At 48.2% G+C, this 24,738-nt stretch overlaps 1 protein-coding gene across 3 annotated transcripts; it reads right to left on the bottom strand.

The window, feature by feature from the left end:
• Positions 1-1,516: 1,516 nt before the first annotated feature.
• Positions 1,517-23,920, bottom strand: EXOSC10 (exosome component 10). Of its 3 annotated transcripts, none has more exons than XM_061601333.1 (25): positions 23,688-23,920; positions 23,123-23,259; positions 21,150-21,273; positions 19,941-20,045; positions 18,084-18,252; positions 16,830-16,941; positions 16,220-16,295; positions 15,869-15,979; positions 15,115-15,258; positions 14,190-14,380; positions 13,331-13,487; positions 12,769-12,917; positions 12,117-12,167; positions 10,746-10,857; positions 10,332-10,382; positions 9,769-9,847; positions 8,638-8,759; positions 7,807-7,902; positions 6,743-6,817; positions 5,743-5,830; positions 5,265-5,338; positions 3,153-3,321; positions 2,639-2,694; positions 1,999-2,075; positions 1,517-1,738 (listed from the first exon to the last, which is right to left on the bottom strand). In XM_061601333.1, exons 1-25 carry the CDS (start codon positions 23,796-23,798, stop codon positions 1,708-1,710), a joined length of 2,667 nt encoding a protein of 888 aa, XP_061457317.1. In that variant the 5' UTR covers positions 23,799-23,920; the 3' UTR covers positions 1,517-1,707. The 3 variants fall into 3 exon arrangements, with proteins under 3 accessions (XP_061457317.1, XP_061457318.1, XP_061457319.1); XM_061601334.1 differs by having other exon boundaries at positions 18,084-18,249; XM_061601335.1 differs by lacking the exon at positions 23,688-23,920 and adding an exon at positions 23,430-23,588.
• Between the last annotated feature and the right edge of the window lie 818 nt (positions 23,921-24,738).

Raw genomic sequence — 24,738 nt, 5'->3', positions numbered from 1 at the left:
GGCATCTTCCTGTGCTCCACACCAGACCTGTTGGCTAAGTTGATACCATAAGCAAGGGAAGCAGAGGTTGGGGGATGCACTCTGCATGTCCTCAGAGACTTCCAAGCCTCTTGGAACTGGAGGAAATACAAACGCCAGTACTGAATCTAGGGTTTGGGAGAGGAAATTAAGCCCTGCCCAAGCCCCACAGGGGAATATTAATGCTTTGACCATCACACTCCTGTATGGTCAAGAATCCAGGCGGTACCAACTGCACAACCATTTTCTGCTTGAGCAAGAACTGCTGCCAGTCACCTCCACCAAATGCTAGCTAGCACCCCCCACTTCCTTTTAATTAGGGCAACTGGCAAATAAGCTGATAGAATTATGCACAGCGGGGATTCAAAGCTTCGTTTCCCAGAAGTGCTTCTATTCTCTTTGTTTTGAAATCTGTTTTAGAAGAGCATCGCGGCTGGCCCCTTTTGGAGCTCAGTAGCTGTGGCGGATGAACAGATGGGGATCCTAGTGCTCTCCAGATGTTGCTGGACTCCAACTCCCAGCAGCCCCAAGCAGAGGATGGGCGGTGGAGTCCAGCAACATCTGGAGGGCTATAGGTTCACGACCCTTGCTTCAGACGAAGCCAGACTTTTCGGCCAGTTAACACAGTATTGGCTACAGAGCTGGCGGCAGGGGTAGGCAGCACTGGGCACTTGCCAAGGCCTGCAATGCTGAAGGGGCCCCCTGTGCTTTCTTGCAGTGTGTGCAAGCACCGAGGAAGGTGAGCCGCCTCCTTCACTTTCCTTGCAACTCTTTCTTCTGGATGGTGGTCCAGATTCAGCCCAGAAGGAGTAAGCACCAAGCACAGAAAAGCAAGAGAGAGAAGGAGGGCCTACTTAGGGAGAGCAAGCCTGGTTTGGGGGACCTCACCCAAGACCCTTCCACAGCCGGAGACCCTACTTTCTACACCCAAGCACAGCAATGCAGCAGACTGCTGGAGGATGGAGCACAGCTCAGTGGTAGAGCATCTGCTTTGCATGCAGAAGGTACCAGGTTTAATCCCTGAAGTCTCCAGGTACAGCTGGGAATGCCCCCATCTGAAAAGCTGAAGAGTTTGCTGCCAGTCAGTGTAAGCAGCACTGAGCTAAATGGACCGATGGTCTCTCTCAATATAAGGCACGTTCGTAAGCTCCATATTGGACCAATGGGCACCCGAGGGACACCACCTCATTTCTGTTCCTGATACCAGACTGGAATATGCAGTTTTTGATTGTGAGAATCTTACGTAGAGATGCTCTGCATGCCTCTCTGGCAGGTATGGGAAACCTGTGGCCCTCCTGAGATTTGCTGAACTACAACTCCCATCATCCCTGGCCATTGGCCGTGCTGGCTGGGGCTCATGGGAGCTGCAGTCAAGCAGCGTCTGGAAGGCCAAAGGTTCCCCCCAGCTGCTCTCAGGCCTTAAAGCAGGATGGAAGTTTTCTAAGTAAATAAAGGAAAGGGGAAGGTGGGGAGGTAAAACAACCACCATCCAAATCTATTAAGACGTTCTCTTCTGCCCTTCTGGGGGAAGAAAAGCAGTTTAATCTTTTTTTTTTAATTTAAAAAAAGCAACAACAGGTATCCATACAAAATGTGGCAGCAGTGACCAGCGTTCCACTCTCACTTAAAAGCCGTTAACTGTTCTGACGCTGTGTTCCACAGTCCCTTCCAAAAGGTTCCTTCGTTGTCTTATCTTTTTGGCCAGGTATGCTTGAAGCCTCTGCACAGAGAATTTCATCAAAATATATTTGGGGGGGGGGAAGGTTAACTGGGGAGATTCCAAGCATCTGGTTCAAAGTTATTTCCTATCAATGCGGAACATACTGGGAATATGGCATTCTCCCCCGCCCCACCCTGTGCATCCCTCCCACAAAATGCTGGCAAACAAGCTTGAGGACTAGAAAGTTTTGAAGGCTTGTTTGCAAGGTAGCTCAAACATTCCAGGAGTAAAACAGTAGCAGCAACAAAAACTGGGCATACCTGTTGGACTTCCCAGCCATATAGGACATGCTTTTTGTTCCAGCTGGTTGCTGGACTTTGCTGGCTCCAGAAAATTTCTAATTTTTTGGAGGGGGGAGAGAGAAAGAGGAAAGAAAGAAAACAGAAACAAGGGTCAAGTTGAAACAACAGTTCATTCACCTTAGATTCTATGAATGAGCAATTTGCTATTTTGCCCAGGGATAGGGAAAGCTGTGGTCACTCTGGATGTTGTTGGGCTCATCAGAATGAGGAGCTGGAGGTCAGCACTGACCATTGGACATGCTGTCTGGGGCTGGAGGAAGACCTTATGGTAAAGGGCAGGTAAGAAATCTAGTAAAACAAATAAATTCCTTTTGGCCTAAAATGGCTAACAGCTGAGGTTCTCCACATCCAGGGAAAGCAATAAAGCACTCTATCTCCAAGGGTCTGCCTTCCCAAAGAGGTTCATTGGCATCCCTCTGCGTGGAAAATAGGGCGCAGCTTTATACTGAGTCACACCATTGGCCGGTCTTAGTATCATTTACACTGACCGGCAGCAGCTGTCCAAGGTTTCAGACAAGGGTCTCCCCTGGCCAGCCCTACATGGAGATGCCAAGGACTGAACTTGGAACCTTCTACGTGCTACAGAGAAAGGCCTTACCTTCCCGGCTTGCTTGGTGGGATCGAACTGCGACGGCGGCTTGGGCCTGCTGCTTCCTGAAAGAGGGGGGGAGGGAGGCACAGAGAAGTCAGTCTTGGGAGGGACAACATTCTTAGGGACAGCAGAGCCACATGAATGAACCCTGTGGACCACTGGTGGGTCTACGGACCACAGTCTGCTGCTTCAGGTACGGCAGGGGTTACCACCACCAGTTGCTGCAGGCGTCTTGTAAAGACTTATCTTTTCGCCCAGGCTTTCCCCGACCCATAAAGATCAGGCCCTGTTTTAGGCGGCACCTGAATCACCGCTTTCCTTGCTTTTGTGTTGCTTTTATGGGTTTCAGGTTGCTTTAATGGGTATCGTTTTTCTGTTGTACGTAGCGTGCACCGCTGAAAGATCTTTTTCAAAAAATTTATCTATATCAAAAGCGTTTAGACAAGCTGTTAAATAATATAACTAAGTAAGAACAGTGGCTGTACCTAAATTGGAGGTTTCAAATCAAGTGGTGCCTTACCAGCAAACACCCGGAGGTCGGATTTGCTGTAGTCGAAGGGGGTGAAGGGCTTGGGAGCCGCTGGCTCCTCTGGCTGCTGGGAAGGTTTGGCTTTTTTCCTCTCGCGCTTGGGTGCCTCTGCCAGTGGGTCGCTTTCCACTCTCTCCCGCTTCTGGCTGGCTTGTTCTTGCTACACAACCCAAGGAAGGAGAAGAGGGTTAAAAAGAGGGTTTAGTGTGGCTGCACCCACCCTGTGGAATTCCCTCCCCTTAAATATTAGGCAGGTGCCATCTCTGTTATCTTTTCGACGCCTATTGAAGACTTTCCTCTTTCAACAAGACTTTTAAGTCGAGACCTATCTCAGTCTGCGTCGGAATTGCTTTTCAGTATGTTCTTAAACCTTTTTTAAAATGTTTTTAATCTTAGAAGATGTTTTGATAGCTTTTTTTAAGTAACGTTTTTGAAGATGTTTTGTTGTAATGTGTTTTAAAGTTTGTTCTTATGATGTTTTAATGCTTTTACTGCTTTTGTTTGCCGCCCTGGGCTCCTGCTGGGAGGAAGGGTGGGATATGAATCTAATAACAACAACAACAACGACTGTAGAACCAACAGGGAGAGCTGCAGCTTAGTGGGAAAGCACCTGCTTCATTCAGAAGGTCCCAGGTTTAATCCCTGATGGTGTCTCCAGGAAGGGCTTGAAGGGTCCCCTGCATGTAACCCTTGAGAGCTGCTGCCAGTCAGTGTAGATAGTACTGAGCTAGATGGAACTATGGTCTGACTCAGTAGAAGGCAGCTTCCTTTATTTATTATTTATTATTTCAATTTATATACCGCCCTTAGCAGAATAGCTCTCAGGGCGGTGAACAAACAAGATAAAATACAATATATCAGTAAAAAATCACAAAAACATGTACGTACAAACAACAGAAAGCACAACAAAAACGAAATACAACACAAATTAAGAAGGATACATATTAAAAGTAGAAAGATTAAGAAAATTAAAAGATTAAAATGCCTGGGAGCATAAAAAGGTCTATACCTGGCGCCGGAAAGATGGAAGTGTAGGCGCCAGGCGTACCTCTTCGGGGAGGCTGTTCCACAACTCAGGGGCCACCACAGAAAAGGCCCTAGATCTAGTAACCACCCTCCGGGCTTCCCGATGAGCTGGTACCCGGAGGAGGGCCTTAGATTCTGAACGAAGTGAACGGGTAGGTTCATACCCTTGTTCCTACCTAAGGTGGCAAGAAGTCTCCAAGTCTCAGAACTGGACAAAAGTCTACACCGGGCAAAGGCCTCCCACGCCAGTTGAACCACCCCTCCTCTCATTAAAGCTGCCTTATACTGAGTCAAGCCATCGGCTCATCTACCTCAGTACTGTCCACACAAGCTGGCAGCGGCTCTCTGGGACCTTCTGCATGCCAAGCAGATGCGCTACCACTGAGGTATGCCCCTTACCCAACTGAGATGCTAATATGCACATTTTACTTCGGAAACAGAAACTGGCACAATGGGTTATAATCCGACACCAGTTCTGCTCAGAGGAGACCTACTGACGTTAATGGACATAAAAAACGTAGGCCCGTTAATTTCAATAGGTCTACTCTGAGCAGAACTGGGATGGATACAACTCAACGTAATTAAAAAACTATTGCGTGGACTCGTCGCAGCCCGTATGGAGATTGTTCACTAATCTGGAAGGCCAAGGAGGGCAGCAGTATTACAGGATTGGGCAAACAGCTCTCGAAAAGCTCGCATGCAGCTGCAGGATAGCCAGGGGTGAAACCCAGGAGGATGAATTTTCGGAGGCGTGGTTTCCCTTCATTAGGTATGTTACTTGTCATAAGGATGGAACACATCCCCCGGCTTCCCAAATGTCCTTTTGGAAGGATTCACTAACGTTAAAAAGACTTTGCAGGTGGCATCCCTGATTGGACTGTTAAATTGCAACACTGCCGTTTGTGTGTGTTTTGTAAAAGTTGACTGTTTGAGATGAATGAATGTACTGTTTATTTATTGTTGTGTGTTCTATTTGAATTAAATATATATCGATATAGACATATTAAAAAGTGGGCTAAAAAGGTGGGCCCTGGATCTGCAAAATGTATTAAGATGCTGGGGAAAAAAGGCACTTACTGTGACCAGCTGGCGGACAGAGACGGCATTGGCCGCTTCATCGTTGTGTTTCTTCTCGGCAGCCTCACGGACTGCTACCAGGAGAGGAAAAGAAAGGGTGTGTTAATGCAAGAATTGTGATGCTGGGCATTGTGATGCTGGCACTTGACAGACTATCTCGTAGGGGTGAGCAGACGCTGCCCCCCAGGTCTTCCTGTTGCATCACACTGGCTCTCTCTGCTTGCGACAGGGATCTCCTGCTCCCCCCCTCCTTTTGTAAGCACAAGGCGGGGGGAAGAGACTCTCTGACCCTCCAGATGTTGTTAGACTACAACGCCCATCATACCCAAGACAGCACTGGCCAAAAGTCAGGGCTGACGGGAGCTGCAGCTCAGCAACATCCAGTTCCCCGGCCCTAATTGGGAAGGAGGTGAATGCAGGAGTGCAGCCACCACCCCGTGAAGCGCCACAGGAAGGATGCAAAACAGGACGGCCTCACCTGTCTGCTGAAGCTTTTTCTTAGTGGGCTCTTTCTTTGCCACTGCTTGAAGCTGTGCCTGGCTTAGGAGCTTCCACCGATTACTGATCTAGAAATTAAAACATGCACACACACATATAAAATTGCAACTCCGCCAATGTTAAACCATATTATTCTGGTGTATAAAAAGATGTTAGGCCAAGCTACAAGGGAGGGGAGGAACCATGTTAGTAGTTCCTGTCTACGAACAGCTGGTAGAGCGCAGTGGGAAGGAGAAGCTGGGAGTCCAGAATCTGTGAGTTCAAATCCCCGCTCGTGTCTCCTGGGTGTCAAGGGCCAGCTAAAGATCACCCCACAGTAAGTGGCTCAGGGGCTACGTGCCCTGCCGCCTGTGTAGCCATGGGCAAGCTGCATAGTCCCAAGGAGCCCAGTTGCCCCCCAGCTGGCAGTTGCGGACAAGGAAGGGGCTGGCTTGTGCAGCTGTGGCAAGCTGAGCAGGCCCTAGCCAGCTGAGGAGGACTAGCCCCAGAGGGAGGCAAGGGTAAACCCCCTCTGAATACCGCTACCACGAACACCCTGTTCATAGGGTAGCCTGCTGAGAGGAAGGACGGGATATAAATCAAATAATGAATAAATAAAATAAATAAGTCAGGATCGACTTGAAGGCAGTCCATTTCCATTTTCCATCAGTAGAAGAGCATCTGCCTTGCACGCAGAAGGTCCCAGGTTCAATCCCTGGCACCTCCAGGTACAGGCAAGAGAGATCCCCATTTGAAGCCCTGGAGAGTTGCTGCTGCCAGTCAGTGCAGACAATACTGAGTTAGATGGACCAAAGGTCTCACTTGCTGTAAGGCAGCTTCCTCTGTTCCTATTGTTCTCCAGTGAACAGGATCATTTAGTGACGCTGGAGAGGACAGCTCCTTGAACCCTGGGAAGGCCAACGCCAGCCGGCACAGGTGACGCCAGGTTAATGAAGGTCAGCTTTGCATAATAAAGGGTGAGTGTATACATGGTGACTTACCTCATAGATTTTCGATGATGGATCAAACTTTGCCGACTGGGAGACGTGAGCAGGGTTCTGGTCTGCTGGCAAATACTGGGGGAAAGGAAAACATATCCCATGAAGATCTAGACCTGGTGCGTGGATCCTTTCCTCGGTCCGAATTCCCTTCCGAGCAACCTTTGGAGGCCCACATACCAGTGGTGGGCGTGGCCAGAGACCAAAGTGGGTGGAGCCACTGACGTAAATGTTACCTTCGCACAGGGGGCTTGTTCCAACACACGCCCCTCTCTATCCTCCGCCCAGGCAAACAAAAGGTATATATATCAGAGTCCGTTAGTTTTCAATGAGTCTGTTCCGAGTAGGATTCAATTGAATACAATCAGTGAATTCCCACAGACCAACTTTTACTCAACTTGACAAACATCTTCCAGGATTAAGAACAAAAAAACCCAGAAAGGCAGGTGTGGGGAAGCTGTGGCCGTCCAAGCGGTGCCTGGACTCCAACTATTACTGGTCCAGGCCAGCATGGCCAAGGGTTACGGGTGATGGGAGTTCTAGTCCAAAACACCTACAAGGACAATGTTCCCCTTATCTGCATTAGGGCATTAAGAGGCCCAAAGACTGTCCCTAGTCAAAAGAACCAGTTTGTTTACTGACACTGGCCTGGTTCACACATACTGCTAAGCCATGATTTATCCAGCTATTGTTTATTAGACCATGGTTTCGTGTTGTTCAAACTTTGCCCAGCAGCTTAACTATGGCTTGTTTCACTGCTAAGAAACCACTGAAGCCATGGTTTATTGTCGTTTTACAAACCTTGGTTTGTTTTAACTATAAGTTGGCATAATGTGTGAACCCAGCACCCTTCCTTAACCATTTTTTGTCATATTACCCAAAATGTATGCCAAACTACAAAGGAACAAGGAAAGAACAGCTGAAAAACAAAACAAACTCTGGAGAACAAACCATGGTTTGTTTGATCATCTGTGATTAACTCACGGTTGTTAAACCATGGCTTAGCGTTACGTGAAAACCAGACGACGGAACCAAGGCACCGGGCAGGGAAAGCAAGCACTTTTTACCATTCGGAACGGGTTTTCGAAGGACTCCATGATACGGCGGGCTTTCTGCTGTGCAGTTGTTAAGGTCTCACCCTTCTCTTCACTCGCTTCAGGCTCCTTCAGGAATGCAAGAAGAGACGTTAGCATGCAACTGTGGTCAATTACAGGTCCATTGGCATCAAGGTACCGATGCTTAAAACTCTCTGTCTACTGGGGCCTGCCTTGAAACCTCTTGAGTAAAATACTTATTAAATAACGATGTTGCTGTGGTGGCAAGGAGGTAATCGAGTTCAGACTATAGCCGAGATGAACGTGCCTCCTCAAAACGCTCTTGATGTGTATTCTGAGGGCAAATATCCCCCGCCGGACATGTGTATCACTACCTCCCTCCATTTTCAATTCTTTCTTTCTGCCCGATGAACGTTTCCATGAAACCCTAAAGCTTGCACCACCTTTAAAGTTACTAAATGGCCCCCCAAAAAGGGATTTTCTCCCCAATCCTAAATCTTTTCCATTTATGTACGGCCAGTACTTTGGTCTAGCTGGAGAGGCTTACTAAAGCCTCCTCACTTGGCCCACGAGGCTGTTTTGGCCAAGCCATGCCCACCTGCCCTCCGTAACTGGGCCCAAGAGGGCTTGCAGCCACCTGTACAAACGTTCTGCATAGCCCCAACCATCAGCCAATTGCCTTGGTGTGATGTCACTGTGATGCCAGTGATAGGTGGGCAGCAAAGGTGGACCACGACAGTGGTGGTAAGGGGGAGATAAGGGGTCCCGCCCACTGGCCAGATCCAGTTGTCTCTCCCTGCCCCACTCACCACTGCAGGCCCCCTTCCTGCCAAGGTAACTTACGTTAAAAATACCGATGCTGGCTCTCAGCAGGAGGCAGGGGGAACCTGGCGGCTCACTCAACCTGTCTGTTTCCTGCTCCGCTTCTGAAAAGAGGCAGGCCTGCTCCAGGGCTGGCCCAGGCGCTGAACGAGAAGGGATGTGGGGAAAGAGAGGGGTGGAGAAAGGGGATCAGACTGGTGTAGTTTACTTCATTATTATTTTCCATGGAAGCGAGGGCCCCCGCACAGGGTTCTCCCCTCTGCCCCCTTCAACACTCCCGAGAGGCACATTTGGTTGAGAGCCTTACCCTCTCACTCTAAGGAGGGGCCTTTTGGGGCCTCCGGCCAGGGCCTAACCTGGCTGCCCTCTGGCGCCGGCCTTTATCATAGGAATATAGGAAGGTGCCTTATAAGAGTCAGACCATTGGTCCATCTAGCTCATCACCATCTACACCAGTGGTTCCCAGTGGTTTTGCTGCGGGCCACTTGAAGGCTGCTGAGGGTCTTGAAGGACGACTTAATCATTTTTCTGCCTGACTGATGCAACTGTAATATGCTGTGCTAGATGCTGTTATGATTTTTAATTGTACTTATTAATTGCTTCTTTTCTTTCTTATATTGTCTCTTATTGCACTACAATTTGCATCCCAGAGAATAAAATGCAATGTATGAAAAACATGAGAAGCAATAAAAAATAGTTAGAAATCAATTATGAATATATAAGGGTGACATGCCCACCTGAACGACGCCCATGGACCCACAGTTTGGCAACATTTGGTCTACACTGACTGGCAGCGGCTCTCAAAAATCTCCCAGCCTTACCTGGAGACGCCATTGGAGATTGAACCTGGGACCTTCTGCATGCAAAGCTGGTGCTCTACCACTGAGCTACAGCATTTCCCAGGCCCCTCCCTGACCATCGGCCATGTTGTCAGGGAGTAATGAGAGCTGGCAGTCCGGCGAGCTCCAAGTGGTCCACAGCTTTCCCCACCCATTATTCATTCATTCATTCATTCTTTGATTTATATCCTGCCCTTCCTCCCAGCAGGAGCCCAGGGCGGCAAAAGTGATCAAAAGTGAACCAGTATAGATATTTGTGTGCTTAAACCCCGGCGTGGTGTGTGGCTCCTCAACCCACTCCACCCAGCACTACCTAGGTCCAAGTGGTTCAGCTTCTCATCCTGAGGAACGTGGGAGCCGTCGTGAGGTCCAAACAAGCGATTCTCTGGCTTCTGCCAAAACACAAAGAGAGGGGCACAGAGCCTCATTTTAGAGGCCACAGATCACATTCCTGTGAAACAACTGGATCATGTTAATACGAGTTCGTGAAGGAGACAGAGCAAGGTGTGATGGAAGGAGAGGGCAACGGCTAGCCTTGGAGGACTTTTTCTTCTTCTTTTGACTCGGTGGCCCAGCCTAAAAGGAGGCATAGGCTCAGAGCTTCTGGTGGGCAGAAAAAGCTTCTGGGTCTGCAAGAAGAGCTGCTGTATGTATGTGTGAAACCAGTAGCCAAAAGATAAGAGGCAGGGCAAGGAGAGGTAGAGAAAGGTAAGTATGCTAACAGAAGGATGCGGTCTACGCGGATGTTATTGAACTGACAATGTCAACAGTTAACAGAGAAAACAACATGCAAGTTCAATGCGGGGTGTGTGCCTGTCACATCCAAGGTTAAAACAAATAGTAAGTGTGAAGGCTTGACATCAGAGATAAGCATACCTCTGCATTTCGAAGAGGTCCTTTCTTTTTCACGCCAACTGCAAGTTCAGACTAAGAGTGGATGAGGAGAAATAAAAAAAAATAGATTAGAGCACACTGGTTGCTTCCAAAATCTCTCTCCCCCCCCCAAGTAGCTCCAACCCCCGTATCCCAGTCATTGGCTGAGCTGCAGTGATATCAACAGTCAAGGAATGCCCATAAAAATTCCAACTGCTAAAGAAAAACGGTGTGTGAGAGAAGGCTGACAGAGAGCATAATTTTGTTCAGATCATGCAACTGGAGTTAACTTGGTGAAAGGTCAGGGTTATTTTAGGATAGAGATTTGGTGTAACAGAGGCTTTTTCTGCCAACATGTTGGCTCAACTGCTTTAAAAAACACAGGTGTTCTGTATTTAACGCCCCCCCCCCACACACCCTTAACAGCGGCATCTCTCTGGCCTGCTTGATTAGAAGGTGCATTTCATTGATCTGCTGGCGAACGAGTGGCGGAACTGGGTTGCAGCAGGCGATGATGCCCTGGGGCTCCCTGCAAATGAACAGAAGAGCAGAAGTTCATGTGCTGAATGTTTATAACAACATCACCACTGGCTGATGAAACAAGAAGCTGAAGAGCAGCAGCGACAGAGGGAAGTTCTAGGACTGGTCAATGGCTCCTCCTCCTCCAAGGAAGATCTTGGCCAGTGCTGGTCTTTAGGAAAGGTAGTTGGGGCACAGCAGAATAATGGAGAAATAGACCAATCACAGGAAAACGAAAAAGAACCGTATTTGGGGTACCCTAGCTCTGAACAGAGATGTGAAGGCTGCTTGCGTTCCTGGAAGAACTGGGGATGGGGAGAGATCTTCTCCTTTCCTCTCCTTGGGGGTGGGAAACAGGGGAACACTCCGGAATTATTTTATGTAGGTGCCTGATTAAAAATGCATCTGTTCACGTAGGCTTTTGCTGAGGGGCAACGCAGCGAAGGTTTGTGTAGCAATCTGACCTACCAACTTAGGACGTATTTTGCATTTTTTTTAGGAATCTAGTTTCACTGTTGATTTTGTACTGTTCACCGCCGTTACATTTTTCATAAAATGTTGGTGGTACAGACAGGGTGCTTTTTCTTTCTGGCAAACAAACAAATCCGGTTTCCCCTGAAAATATCTCTGTTACTTATTTGAAATATTTATAAACCTTTTAAATGTGTTTTTAAAAAAATGCCAAAGTGGTGTGTACAAAACAATGTTTCAAAAAAGGGTAAAACACAATTCTGTAGCTATGTAGTGACCAGAATTTATATACACACACATGCATATATGACCAATAACACTAATCTGAAAATGCTTCGGTTAAAAATAAATTATAGAATTATAGAACACACTGAAAAAATTGCCTTCTCTCTCACACACACACACTCCTCTCTCTCTCTCTCTCACACACACACACTCTCTCTCACAGACACTCTCTCTCACACACACACACACACTCTCTCTCTCACACACACACTCTCTCTCTCTCTCACACACACTCTCTCTCTCACACACACTCTCTCTCACACACACACTCTCTCTCACACACACACTCTCTCACACACACACACTCTCTCTCTCTCACAAACTCTCTCTCTCTCTCTCTTGGTCACTGTGAGAACAGGATGCTGGACTAGATGGGCCACTGGCCTGGTTCAACAGAAACAGAATCTTATGTTCCAAGATTTCTGGAAATTGTAGGTCTCAGACACTGAAACACTTCCTTCTTTCACTGTTTTTAAAAAGAGGCCTGCTTGTAGAATCAAAAGATGCACTTACTTGGGGAGTTCCTCAGCTATTCTGAGCAGCATGTGGTTTGGCAGGATATACCTGTGAGGCAAGGAATAAATAAGTAACCAACTAAATGTAAATAATGGGCTCAAGTTGCAGGAAGCCAGATTTCGACTGGACATCAGGAAAAACTTCCTAACTGTTAGAGCCATACGACAATGGAATCAATTACCTAGAGAGGTAGTGGGCTCTCTGACACTGGAGGCATTCAAGAGGCAGCTGGACAGCCATCTGTCAGGAATGCTTTGATTTGGATCCCTGCACTGAGCAGGGGGTTGGACTTGATGGCCTTGTAGGCCCCTTCCAACTCTACTATTCTACTAAATGCCACAAGTCTACCTATCCACCTAGATCAGCATTGTAAAACAGACCCACAAAAGTCATTGGATTGAATCCAACTGAGACCTTCTCAGAGTAGACCAAGAAATCAACGCAGCCAAGTTCAGTTGTGTCAGTTAATTTAAATGGGTCTACTCCAAGTAGGGCTAATGTTGGATACAACCCATTATTAGCATGCATGTTTTTTCTTTTTACTGGCCTGCTGAGGTTGGTAGGGGAGTGATGGAAAGCCCACCCAACTCTATGGTCCCGTGACGGCCCTCCCCCCAAGTTTCCATCCTGCAAGCAGCTACCCGCTTACCCTGTGCTTTCATCTTCCTGGCGCGCCATCTTGTCCCGCCAGTCAAAGAGCAACCTAAAGGCCGCAAGCTGCTGGCTGTTGAGGTGCTTCTTCTGCTTCCGGTAGAGCTCGAGGTACGAGTCTTCGGTGAAGATGGGTTTGACGTATTTCTAAGCAAGAAGAAGCAAGCACAACGCGCTGGAGAAACCCACGAAGACTCACGGATGCGGAGGGGACATCGCTGGGTCGTATCCAACGCTAGTCTTACTCAGAGTAGACCCAATGAAGTCAATGAACAAGGCTAACCTGGGTCCACTGATTTCATTGGTGTGGGGGGGTCACGTTGGCAGGGGCTGATGGGAGTTTCAAGTCCAACAGCAGTTGTTGGCTAACCCTAGACTCAACCATCTTGTAATGAAGCCTGGTCTTCCATGCTGCACTTACATCTGGGGTGTCCTTTTCTCTTTTCACATCTATCCGATGAAGGGAAGGAGGACCGCAGCTCAGTGGCAGAGCATCTGCTTTGCAAGCTGAAGGTCCCAGGTATGAGGCAGCTTCCTACTCTCCCACGCGGGGGACTTACCTTCAAGCAGATGTCCTTGCTCCGCTGCCACACCACCTGGAGCTGAGCGGGCTGCCTGTTGCCTTTCTCCCACAGCTCCTCTCTCACTTGGTCATAGATGTAGAGCAAGTAATGTGTGTCATCGCGGGCATAATGGAGCATCTCTTCTGGGAGTGGTCTGGCAGGGAGAGAAAGAAAGAAGACCAAAGGCTAGCACCAGGAGTGGGGGAATCTCAGGCCCGGGGGCCAAATGTGGTTCTCTACGGCTCTCTATCCGGCCCTCGGAACTCTCGCTAAGCTACAGCCCAGGGAACACCCACTGCGGATCCTGCTCTGCACCCAAGTGTTTTGCTCTTGCCCGGATGGGCCAACAGAGAGGGTTGCGAGAGTGCATGGAGGTAAATTTTACATGCACTGCTCTTCCCGCTTTCCCGTAAGCAAGTGGCTATGTCCTCTCCCCACTGTTGGAGACAGTATGCTCTCTGAACGCTGGCTGCTGGAAATCACAAGTGGGGAGAGTGCTGCTGTGCTGAATTCCTGCTTTCAGGCTTCTCCCTGGGGCATCTGGGCGGCCCCGGTGAAAGCAGGAGGCTGGACCAGATTTATTATTATGTATTTATTACATTTCTACCCCGCCTTTCTTTTCATGATTGAAACCCAAGGCGGCTTACAAATGGTCCCCAGGTGGTCTCCCATCCAGGCACTGACTTAGCTTCAGCAGGGAGCTGGCCTTATGTGCCTTCAGACCATAGCCTGGGACCATTAGATGGGCCATTGGCCTGGTCCAGCAGCCAGGCTCTTCTAACGTTCTTAGGGTTGCCTGGCCACAGTGCCCCACGCACTGGCAACCTGAAGACTGGACTGACACATTGGCCGTTACCGTATCCTCCAGTCAGCTAGCTGGTACTGCTTGTTGGCGTCCACGCTGCAATAGAGCTTGAGCAAGTGGTCCAGGGAGTGCCTGCCGAGATTGAGGAGCCGAGCTGCCTGGTGAGTGTCGAACATATTCACCAAGTACAGGCCGAAGTCTCGCTGGAGCCACTCCACATCCGAGTTGGCACCGTGCAGGACCTGCAAAGCACCACCGTGAAAGGGGGGAGAATAAAAGGTTACGGAAGTCCACCATCTTTTCCCGTATGTACTTGTCCTTCTGATCATCGCCAAAACCCTTGTGGACATTTGCAGATGCTCACGCGCTCTTGAATTATACTCCTGTAGTATGGCGGTTAATAGCAGGGCAACAAAAGTGGACTTTGCGAGTCTTCACAATTGCTAAGAGACTTATATTTCAAGCCTGGAAGGATAAATACCCACCATCTATTATGCAATGGACTGAGGACCTCACTGCCCTGGCTACATTTGAACATATTTCAGTTTCAAGTAGATTCCCATTTGGGCATGTGGAGGGCTTATATTAATTTATATGCTTAACTGAAGTTGCGTGTACTGATGCGGCACTGCATCAGTAATATAAACTAATGGTGGTTTATTGTTGTTGGTAATAGTATTCTTTTTTTGTACCGTCAATATTTTTCTTTGTTTTATTTCAATATTTTTTCTTTGTTTTTTGTTAACGTTGCAAAAAAATCAATGAAGAAAAGGAACCCTTGCACCCCCAGGTTAAGTTTGCAAATAAAAAAATAATTAAAGAAAAGAACCCTCGTTTCCCCAGATTAAGTTGGCAAATAAAAAAATAATTAAAAAAAAGACCCCTCGTGTCCCCAGGGGACACCGGATGGCGACAATGGCAAATCCAGAACCACCCTGCTGTCACTTGCAACAGGCCAAGAAACCCGTCCTTTCACCTTGACAACTGCAGGGTCTGTGAAGGTCTCGTTCAAAATGTACAAGTCACTACGCAGTTCCAACGTGTCGATGATGAAATCTTCCGTCCGGGTGGAAATCTGCATCAGGCACGTCAGCCCCAGGAAGCTCCGGTAGGAATGGTGCTGCGGAAGGGGAACAGGGAAGCGAGTGAGAGGTGTGTGTGTGCTATCCCTTGCCCAAAATGCCCTTCTGCATTCTACACAGGGCAAAGAGGCCAACCCCTACACAAAAGAATAAAAGAGAGAGATGGCAATATGGAAAGAAGAAATGGCTCAGCCTCCTGGATCACTGGTCTTCAACCTTGGGTCCCCAGATGTTGCTGGACTACAACTCCTGTCATCCTTGGCCATTGGCTAAGCTGGCTGGGGCTGATGGGAGTTGCAGTCCGACAACATCTGGAAGCCCAAGGTTGACGAATGGTGTCCTAGAACACCCTGGGCTGCATCCAGTGTTAGTCCAACTCAGTGTTAGACCCACTGAAGCAAATGACCACAACAAACATGTCCATTCATTTCACTGGGCCTACTCCGAGTAAAACGTAGCTAGGGAAAACTCTCTGTAACAGACCTTAAGCTGGCTGTCCTTATAGGAAAAACTGAATGCGAAACCTTGAGCATTGAAAATTTCCCCCGAGCTTTGAGGACTCGCCTGGTTTTCTGGCACATAGCAAAAGTTTTCTGTGGCTCTTAAAAAGAACGATAACAAACAGATCAAGCCGGAACAAATCCTCACCTCTAAGTCCAAGGCAAACTCCTTGCAGCTCATAAGCTTCTCATTCATCTCCACCAGCTCATCCACAGTGGAGACAAAGTGGCAAGGCGTCTCCGAAACAGGCCTGAACATCTAGGAAGGGAAGAGCGGCAAGATGTCTTACGGCTCGACAGGCAGCGCCTCCAGATGCAAAGATCAGGCGACTGTTTTGGATTAGGGCACGGGTAGCCAACCAGTGCACTCCAACTCCCATCATCCCCAGCCTGCATGGCCAGTAACGAGGGATGATGGAAGCTGTAGTCCAGCAACATTTGGAGGGCATCACGTTCACTATCCCTGCATTGGGGGCAGAGATTCAATCAGAAAACTAACCTGGACTTGGGGTTTTTTGAGAAGCTTAGCTGGCGGTGAAAAATGTGCCAGCTCGTACTGGTATGGGTGAGCAAACCTGTTAGAACCAGAAGAAAAAACAATCAGAGAGGAGGGCACAGGTTTGAGCAAGAGGGCGAGGAACAGAGATAGTCAGGGTGGAGAATTATCCGTCTGTGGGCCACCAGGCCAGTTCAGCCAAACCACAGCTGCTTGCTCTATATTTGACGTCATATGTGACACCAGGTGAGGGACAGGTACATAAGAGCCCTGCTGAGTCAGGCCAGTGGCCCATCTAGTCCAGCATCCTGTTCTCACAGTGGCCAACCGGATGCCCCAACGGGAAGCCCGCAAGCAAGGCCTGAGCGCAACACCACCCTCTTGTGATTCTCACTAACTGGTATTCAGAGGCTTACTGCCTCCAACAGTGGAGAGAAAACACAGCCAACGACAGATGCAGTTTGCCCAAAATGGGGTTTGCAAGACCAGACAGTCAGTGGATTGTTTGGGCTTGCACAGCCCACACATTGTCATGCCGCCAGGTGATTGGCAGGCGGCTGCCCCTACCCAACTTGAAAAGGATTCACCCTCCCTTTCCCTAATGTTCCCTTACATGTCCTGCTCGGTCTGTTGGGTCCTCTGCTGATGAAGGAAATCGGCCAAGGCGGCTGGCACGTCGAAATCCTCTGGGCGCTCCTTCCGTTCCCGTCTGCTTTTTGAGAGCACTGGATATCCAGAATGCAAAAAAGAGTTAGACATGCCTGTAGTCTAGGAGTGATAGATCTGTTCTCTCTCTGTCTCTGTATACGTGTGTTTACACTAGATCTTCCACCAGGCAGAGCCAATATACAAAATGATGGCACCGGGGTGGGGGTGGGGGTAGCTTTCTTTAAGGACCAGGGTATCTTGGTGGAATGGGTCATAGCTCAGGGGCAGAGCATCTGCTTTGCATGCACAAGGGCCCAGGTTCAATCCCCAATAGTATATCCAGGTAGGGTTGGGAACGTCCCCTGTCCGAACCCCCAGAGAGCTGCTGCCAGTCAGGGAAGACAATACTGAACTACATGGACCGGTACAAGGCAGCTTGCTATGCTCCTGAGCACATGCTCAGCGCAGGAATTTGTTTTAAGGAGCAGAACCGATCTCAGCCCTTTCGTACATAAGAATCGCTCCTGGTTATTTCATGCTACAAGCGTTTGAGCATGCTTGCCAGAGAGATGGAGAACCGCTTAACAGGGCTGTGGAGTCGGAGTCGTAAGCAATTTTGGGTGGAGTCGGTAGAAATGTACTGACTCTGGCTTCAAAATAAAAACTTTCATAGGAATTTAGGAAAGTTTTCTTGTTCAGAAATTTTAATCAAATAAATATATTTTATGTTCTATCAATCCAGGCTTATGATTCAGGCCTTTGGGACTTCCGGGGAGGGTTAATTTTTAGGACAAATTGCCTATTACTCTGAACTGTTACTATTTTACTGTCATGTTGTATTTTATTTGTATTTTTATTGTGATGCATTATTGCAATTGAATTGTACGTCGCCTAGAGTGGCCATCGACCAGATAGGCAACACACAAATTAAATTATTATTATTAGTATTATTTATTCACGCGGTGGTGATGAAATGCCTTGTGCTACCATTTTACTACAGTAAATTTGTGATTACTAGTTAATATACATTTGCCATTTTTGAAGGAGTCGGACAGTAGAAAAATAGAGGAGTCGGAGTCGAAGGTTTGGTGTACCGACTCCACAGCCCTGCTGCTTAATCTGAGGGAAAGATACCAGCCTACTTATGCACCCTCTGTGGCGGCCCTCGCCCTCTCATCCTGTGCGGCAACCAAACATCCCCCACCTCTCCTCCTCTCACCTTCCGGCAGTGGCTTCAGGGCGTTGGGCTTGATGAAGAGCTTGGGGACAAAGGGGGTGTTGGAATTGTCCACCTTCTCGCGGAACTTGAGCTGAGGCCGGGCGATGTTCTTGGCGTGGAGCAAACGGTAGGTTTCCGACCTTGCCTGCTTGTTGGCTTCTCCAGTCTGCTGGAAGAGGAGGAAATCGGGAGGGCCACGTGAAGGCAGGGCACCGAGAACCAAAGGATAAACGGGAACCAAACTGCACTGAACATGAGAAAACTGCCTGGGGGTAGATTAGACCAAGATGGGCCTGTTTTAGTCTTGCTGCCTGTTTCCAACAGGAGCCAAGCCAATCTCTTACTGGAAGATGCAGGAGAGAGACAAGGAAGGACTTCTTTACACAGGGCAGAGTTAAACTACGGAACTGACTCCCACAAGAGGCCGTGACGGCCACCAGTTTGGATGGCTTTAAAAGAGGATTAGACAAATTCATGGAGGAGAAGGCTATCAATGGTTACTAGCAGAAGCAAAAGGGAAAAGCAAATGGTGTAACATTTTGGGCCATTGAAAGAGTTGTGGGCAATGATAGACTACTCAGCAGGAGAGAGCTATTCTGGATTATCTCTGTGAAAAGTCTGGCACCTTTGGGGTTGAATGAGGATTTGGATTTCTCTGAGTTTAAATAAAATCTAAAACAAGGGTCCTATTTGAAATTTGGCTGACTTTCTGTAACCACTGAACATGTCAGCCAGTCACTGTAAGTACCAACTGGATCAGCCAAATTTGTAAGTGCAGTGATTGAGCAGCTGAGCTGATCTATATATTCACTATGGACACCAGCAGCATTTGAGTTTGGTTTGTGGTTTGTGTTTACTGTGAAGCTGGGCAAAGAATTTGAATGGTCTGGATAGAGTAAAGAAAACAGATCTCCACCGGTCAGTATAGGGCATTATCTTTGCTTCTTTTGGGGAGGGTGAGAGAGTTTTGTGACATAGCTGGCTAGCACAAGAATTTGCTTTGTTTGAGCTGCACAGCACAGTTTCATAAGATGATAGTTTAACGTTAATGTTTAAGAATACAACATAAAGACAACATTTTGAAGTGTATGTAAAGTGAGTTATATAGAATGTGGTCTTTAAAAGTATTTTGTTTATGTTTCAGACCACAGTGTTGTCTCTATGATATTTAGTTTGTTTTAATGTTTTTAGCTCCCGAAGAAGGATAAATCTGAAACGCACTGAGCGTACAATAAATCTACTCAGCACCAGAGCCTGTCTCTCTTTACTGCCTATCAGTGGTCACTAGCCATGATGACTATGCTCTTCCTCCATAGTTGGTGGTGGTACGGTTCTGATATACCAGTTGCTGGAAACCACAGGAGGGCAGTGTGCTGTTGCGCCCGGGTCCTGCATGCAGGCTTTCCATTGGGGCATCGGGTTGGCCACTGTGAGGACAGGATGCTGGACTAGCGGGGGGCCCTTTTTACCTGATCCTGCTGTAGGGCTCTTCTTACATCCAATCAAACAACGAAGCCTCAAGTAGCAGTAGCAGTTATTAAAATATTTCCTTTCTCAGCGGAAGGCCCAAAGCAGGGATGGGGGGACCTGAGGCCCCCTAGGATCAGGGGCAGCCAACACTGTGCCATCCAGACGTTGTGGACTCCAGTTCCCATCAGCCTCAATCAGCTGGGCCAATGATCAGGGACTATGGGAGTTATACTCCAGCAATGTCTAAAGCAGGTATAGCCAATGGGGCACCCTCCAGATGTTTTGGACTACAACTCCCATAATTCCAGACCATTGGAGGGCCACAGGTTTCCCAACGCTGGCCTAAAGAAAAACGACCTTTAAATACCAAATAAGGATGATTCTCACCTTGCGGTTCCAGCTGGAAATGATGGTCTTGGGAGGTTGCAAGCCGGAGGGGAGGATAGGCTGCTGGTTCTTGTTGACGCCTGCCGCTTCATCTAACAGCATGCCCTGAAATTTGAAAACAGGAAGTATCCTAGTACAAGACAGGAGGCAGCTCAGAGGGAGGCCTGTAGCGCAGCGGTACAGCACCTGCTGGGCATGGAGAAGCTCCCAGTTCAATCCCTGGCATCTCCAGTTAAAAGGATGTCAAAGAGTACGTGTTGGGAACAGACCCCTCTCTGCTGGAGGCCTGCTGCCAGACAGAGCAGGCAGTATTCAGTTAGATGGAGCTAAGGGCTGGCTCAATATAAAGCAGTTTCTTATGTTCAAGGTTGATTCTGGTCTTGCTCGTGACATGAAGGGTCAGATTTATAGAGAGTTACTTACATTACATATTTAAAACTGCCAAGATGCCAAACCCTCAAAATCTGGGCTCCAAATTTGAATCAATTAGTTGGTAGATTAATCAAGCAGAGCTCAAGTTGATTAATCTGAGGCAGTCAAGTGAATGAAACAACAGAGTCAGTCAGCATCTCTGGAACATAGAATCATAGAGTTGGAAGGGGCCTTGTAGGCCATCGAGTCCAACCCCCTGCTCACAGCAGGAAATCCACAGCTAGAGCATCTCCCGCAGATAGCTGTCCAGCCTCTGCTTGAAGACATCCAGCGAAGGGGATCCCACCACCTCCCTAGGTAGTCGGTTCCATTGCAGGACTGCCCTTACTGTCAAGAAGTTCCTTCTAATGTCCAATCTGAATCTACGCTCCTGCAACTTAAAACTATTAGACCTAGTCCTACCCTCTGGGGCAGCAGAGAACAAATCTGTACCCTCCTCTATGTGACAGCCCTTCAGGTACTTAAAGAGTGCAATCATGTCACCCCTCAGCCTTCTCTTCACCAGACTGAACATGCCAAGTTCCTTCAACCTTTCCTCATAAGACTTGTTCTCCATACCGGCTATCATCCTCGTCGCCCTCTTCTGAACCCGCTCCAACTTGTCTATATCTTTCTTAAAATGAGGTGCCCAGAACTGAACGCAGTATTCCAGATCAGGCCTGACTAATGCAGAATATAGTGGGACTATTACTTCCCTCGACCTGGAAACTATAGAACTGCAACAGCTAGATGCCCAGAGAGAGAGGAGCACTCTGCATGAGGCCAGGCAACACTTACCACTCTTTCTAAGATGGCATCATTGGCGTCAACCAGCAGATCAAACTTATCCTCCAGTTCCGTGACTTTGCTGCGGTCCCTGAGGTGGCTGCGGCAACCGTGGTACTGCATCACTTTGCTCATGCTGATGGGGGGGGGGAAGCAACACATGTGAGAGCGTTACACAATCCTAGCAGTGAGACGAAACCCGCCACTGGGGAGGGAAAGACCCTACTCTGAATATTCCATCCTTCCCCTTGAACTTCAGCCCACTGAACAGGTTGCCAATCTGCATTACGGCCATCCTCTCCTCGCTCACCTTCCCCCTGTGTCTTCTCTTCCCAATTTTCAGCATGGACCTAGTAGCCTTGCATACATCAACCTTCTGCCCCTCTGGGCTCCAGCGTCCTTTGGGTCCTGAGTTCCAGTAGGTTTAATGTTGTTCAGGAACAACTCAGGCCCTATCCGCACTATACATCATGCCACTTTAAACAGTTATGGCTTTCCCCAAAGAATTATATAGTTTGTAAAAGGTGCTGAGAGCTGTTAGGAGGTCCCTATTCCCGTCACAGAGCTACAATTCCCTGGGGACTGTTTGTTAAACCACTCTTGGAATTGTAGATCTGTTAGACGGGGCTTCAGATTCGTGGCAGCAACCACTAAAGCAGGGATGGAGAACCAACACGCTTTTGGATGATGACTCTCATCATCCTTGACCACTGGCCATACTGGCTGCGGCTTACAGGAGTTGAAGTCCAGGAATGTCTGGAGGGCCACACAGATTCCCCCATCCACGCTTTCTTCTTGGCGATCACTCGTGACCGAGTAAGATTGTCTTCCAAAATATAGTCTTTCACAATGGATCCGTCTGAATCTGTATCCACCGCTGATGTACCAGACCATGACTAGGGGCTTCTGGATTTCACAGTCCTGCCCCCGTCACCATTTGCCAATCGCCATGGGACTTTTGTTATGGAAGACGCCTGTGAGTGAACTTGTTTTATGTGGGGAGATCGGTGCACCACGATCAACACACAGTCTTGACAGAAAAAGGCTTTGATCCAATGGCATGGGTACCATGATGATTGGAAGTCCTTTATCTGCTGCAGCCTTCATCAGCCTTCACAGCCGTTGTAACGTACACATTGTTATCCTCCGCCTGTTCTGCCTTTGAGGACTTTCTTGGATCGTTCTTTGTCTGGTTCCTCTCCCTTGACCTTACCGCCATGGGTGACCCTGCTGGGAGTGCATGACTCCCGACGGCATTGCTCACAGTGTTCACTGGAACACGCAAGCCCACTCGCCACTACAAGGTGACAATCCAGTGAGGGGCCACACGGACTCCCCCATCCATGCTTTAAACAATTCTAACACTGCCAACTGAAGCACACAAAGATCAGGGAACATGTTCCCACCATCCTGATGGGCCTGGATGTTTGGGGGCGGACCCTATTGCCTGCTCCAACATTCTGTGCTCCCATGAAGCTGTTCAGTAGAGCTGGGGAACCTGTGGCCCTCCAGATACTGTTGGACTCCAACTCCCATCAGCCTCAGCCAGCATGGCCAATGGCCAAGTATGATGGGAATAATAAGCCACCAATGTCCAGAGGGACACAGAGTCCCCATTCCTGCATTAACAAATCAACTGCATAGAAATCACATCCACGCTATACGTTTAAAACACAGAGTATTTCTCCCAAGGAATCCTGGGAACTGAAGTTTGTTAGGGTGCTGGGAGTTGTAGCTCTGTGAGGGGCAAACAACAGGTTCCAGAATTCTTTGTGTGTGTGTGGAAGCCATGAGCTTTCAATGATGGGTAGATTGAAACATACATTTCTGGAACACATAGCAGAGTAAGCTGTGCCACCCAGAGGAGCATTGCTGCCCTGGAACAACTTGAGCAAGGGAAGCAAAAGCAACACACGCAGCATCCCAGCTTGAAAAAACCCAGAGCCAATCTGGCACTGGAACCAGCCTGCAAGCGAGAGACTCACCAGTGCAGCAACCTGTCACCTTGCGTTTCGCAGTATGCCTGGAAACCTGGGAAGCTGCGGTAGAAGTCGTATTCGTCTCCCGGCAGAGGGAGGCCACTTGAAGCTTTGGTGGCAGACACCACCGTGCCAAGGGCATGCTAGACGGCGGGAACAAGGGCGTTGCAATAACAGTCAGAGCAGAACAATTTTATGCATTTAGTCAGTTTATGAAACCTCTCAAAGAGGTTTCGCGTTAAAGAATAAGGGCAGTTAAGACATCACAGTGACACCCACATGGAAAATTATTTCATATATGCAAGATACAAACAATTTTGTGTCTCCTCCCAAAGCTTGTACATCTGGTAGGGGCTCGCAGAATCAACGCCAGCCCAAAATTAAACGCACGCGCACACTCCTTGTCCCAACAGAGCATCTTTCCCAACAAGCAAGACTATAGTCCTGTTCTCTTCCAATGCAGGTGAGCCCATGAGTCGCACAGGAGACTACAACTCCCGCCATGCTCTGCTCCCCTCTCACCCACCGGCACCCGTAGCGCTGTCTCTTTCTCGCTCTCCCCCCCCCCTACCTTAACGAAGGAATCGGCATCTTTAAATCCGGGCAACACCGCGTCCACGCTGCCGCTGTCCGTCCCATCAGCGGGGTTGTCTGAGCCTCCACCACGCTCCTTCGTCGCCATTTCCCCCCTTCGGTTTCTACCTACCGCCTCTTCCCCCTCTCAGTTGGTAGACGCCATATTGGACCGCGCTTCACGCAGCAAACTTCAACCCACGGCTGATCTTCTTTCCTCTCGCGATATCTCATCCGAGATGTGCCAACCACAGACATAATAATTATTAGAAGTGTATAGAGGTGGCTCATTCTAAAGATACGCAGTTTTCGGGTTCACATTGGATTGGCGATGTGTACAAATACTGTATGTGTACGTGTGTGTGTGTGTTTGTATAGTTGTTGTTGTTGTTATGTGCCTGCAAGTCGACTACGACTTATGGCGGCCATATGAATCAGTGACCTCCAAGAGCATCTGTCATGAACCACCCTGTTCAGGTCTGTGGCTTCTTTTACGGAATCCATCCATCTCTTGTTTGGCCTTCCTCTGTTTCTACTCCCTGCTGTTTTTCCCAGCATGATTATCTTTTCTAATGAATCATGTCTTCCCATTATGTGTCCAAAGTAGGATAACCTCAGTTTCATCATTTTAGCTTCTAGTGATATTTCTGGTTTATTTATTATTGGTCTTTTTTGCAGTCCATGGTATCCGCAAAGCTCTCCTCCAACACCACATTTCAAATGAGTTGATTTTTCTTTTATCAGCTTTTTTCACTGTCAAACTTTCACATCCATACAGAGATCCATACATCCTGACATCTCTTTTATAGAGTTCTTCAGTGTATTGCTTCCATCTTCCTTTTATTTCATCTCAGTCAGTCAGTGTGTTCCCCTGTGGATTATTCAACATCCCTACTCTTGGCTTAAATTTCCCTTTCATTTCTCTAAACTTTTGGAACAGGGTTCTTGTTCTACCCTTTTTGTTGTCCTCTTCTATTTCTATATAGTAACTATTGTAATAGTTCTCTTTGTCCCTACGTACTAGTCACTGTATTGTTGCATTTAGGGTT

The sequence above is a fragment of the Rhineura floridana genome, chromosome 18, assembly GCF_030035675.1.
Source record: "Rhineura floridana isolate rRhiFlo1 chromosome 18, rRhiFlo1.hap2, whole genome shotgun sequence".
In the NCBI taxonomy this organism is placed as follows: domain Eukaryota; kingdom Metazoa; phylum Chordata; class Lepidosauria; order Squamata; family Rhineuridae; genus Rhineura; species Rhineura floridana.
This window is presented reverse-complemented; position numbering and strand designations above follow the sequence as displayed.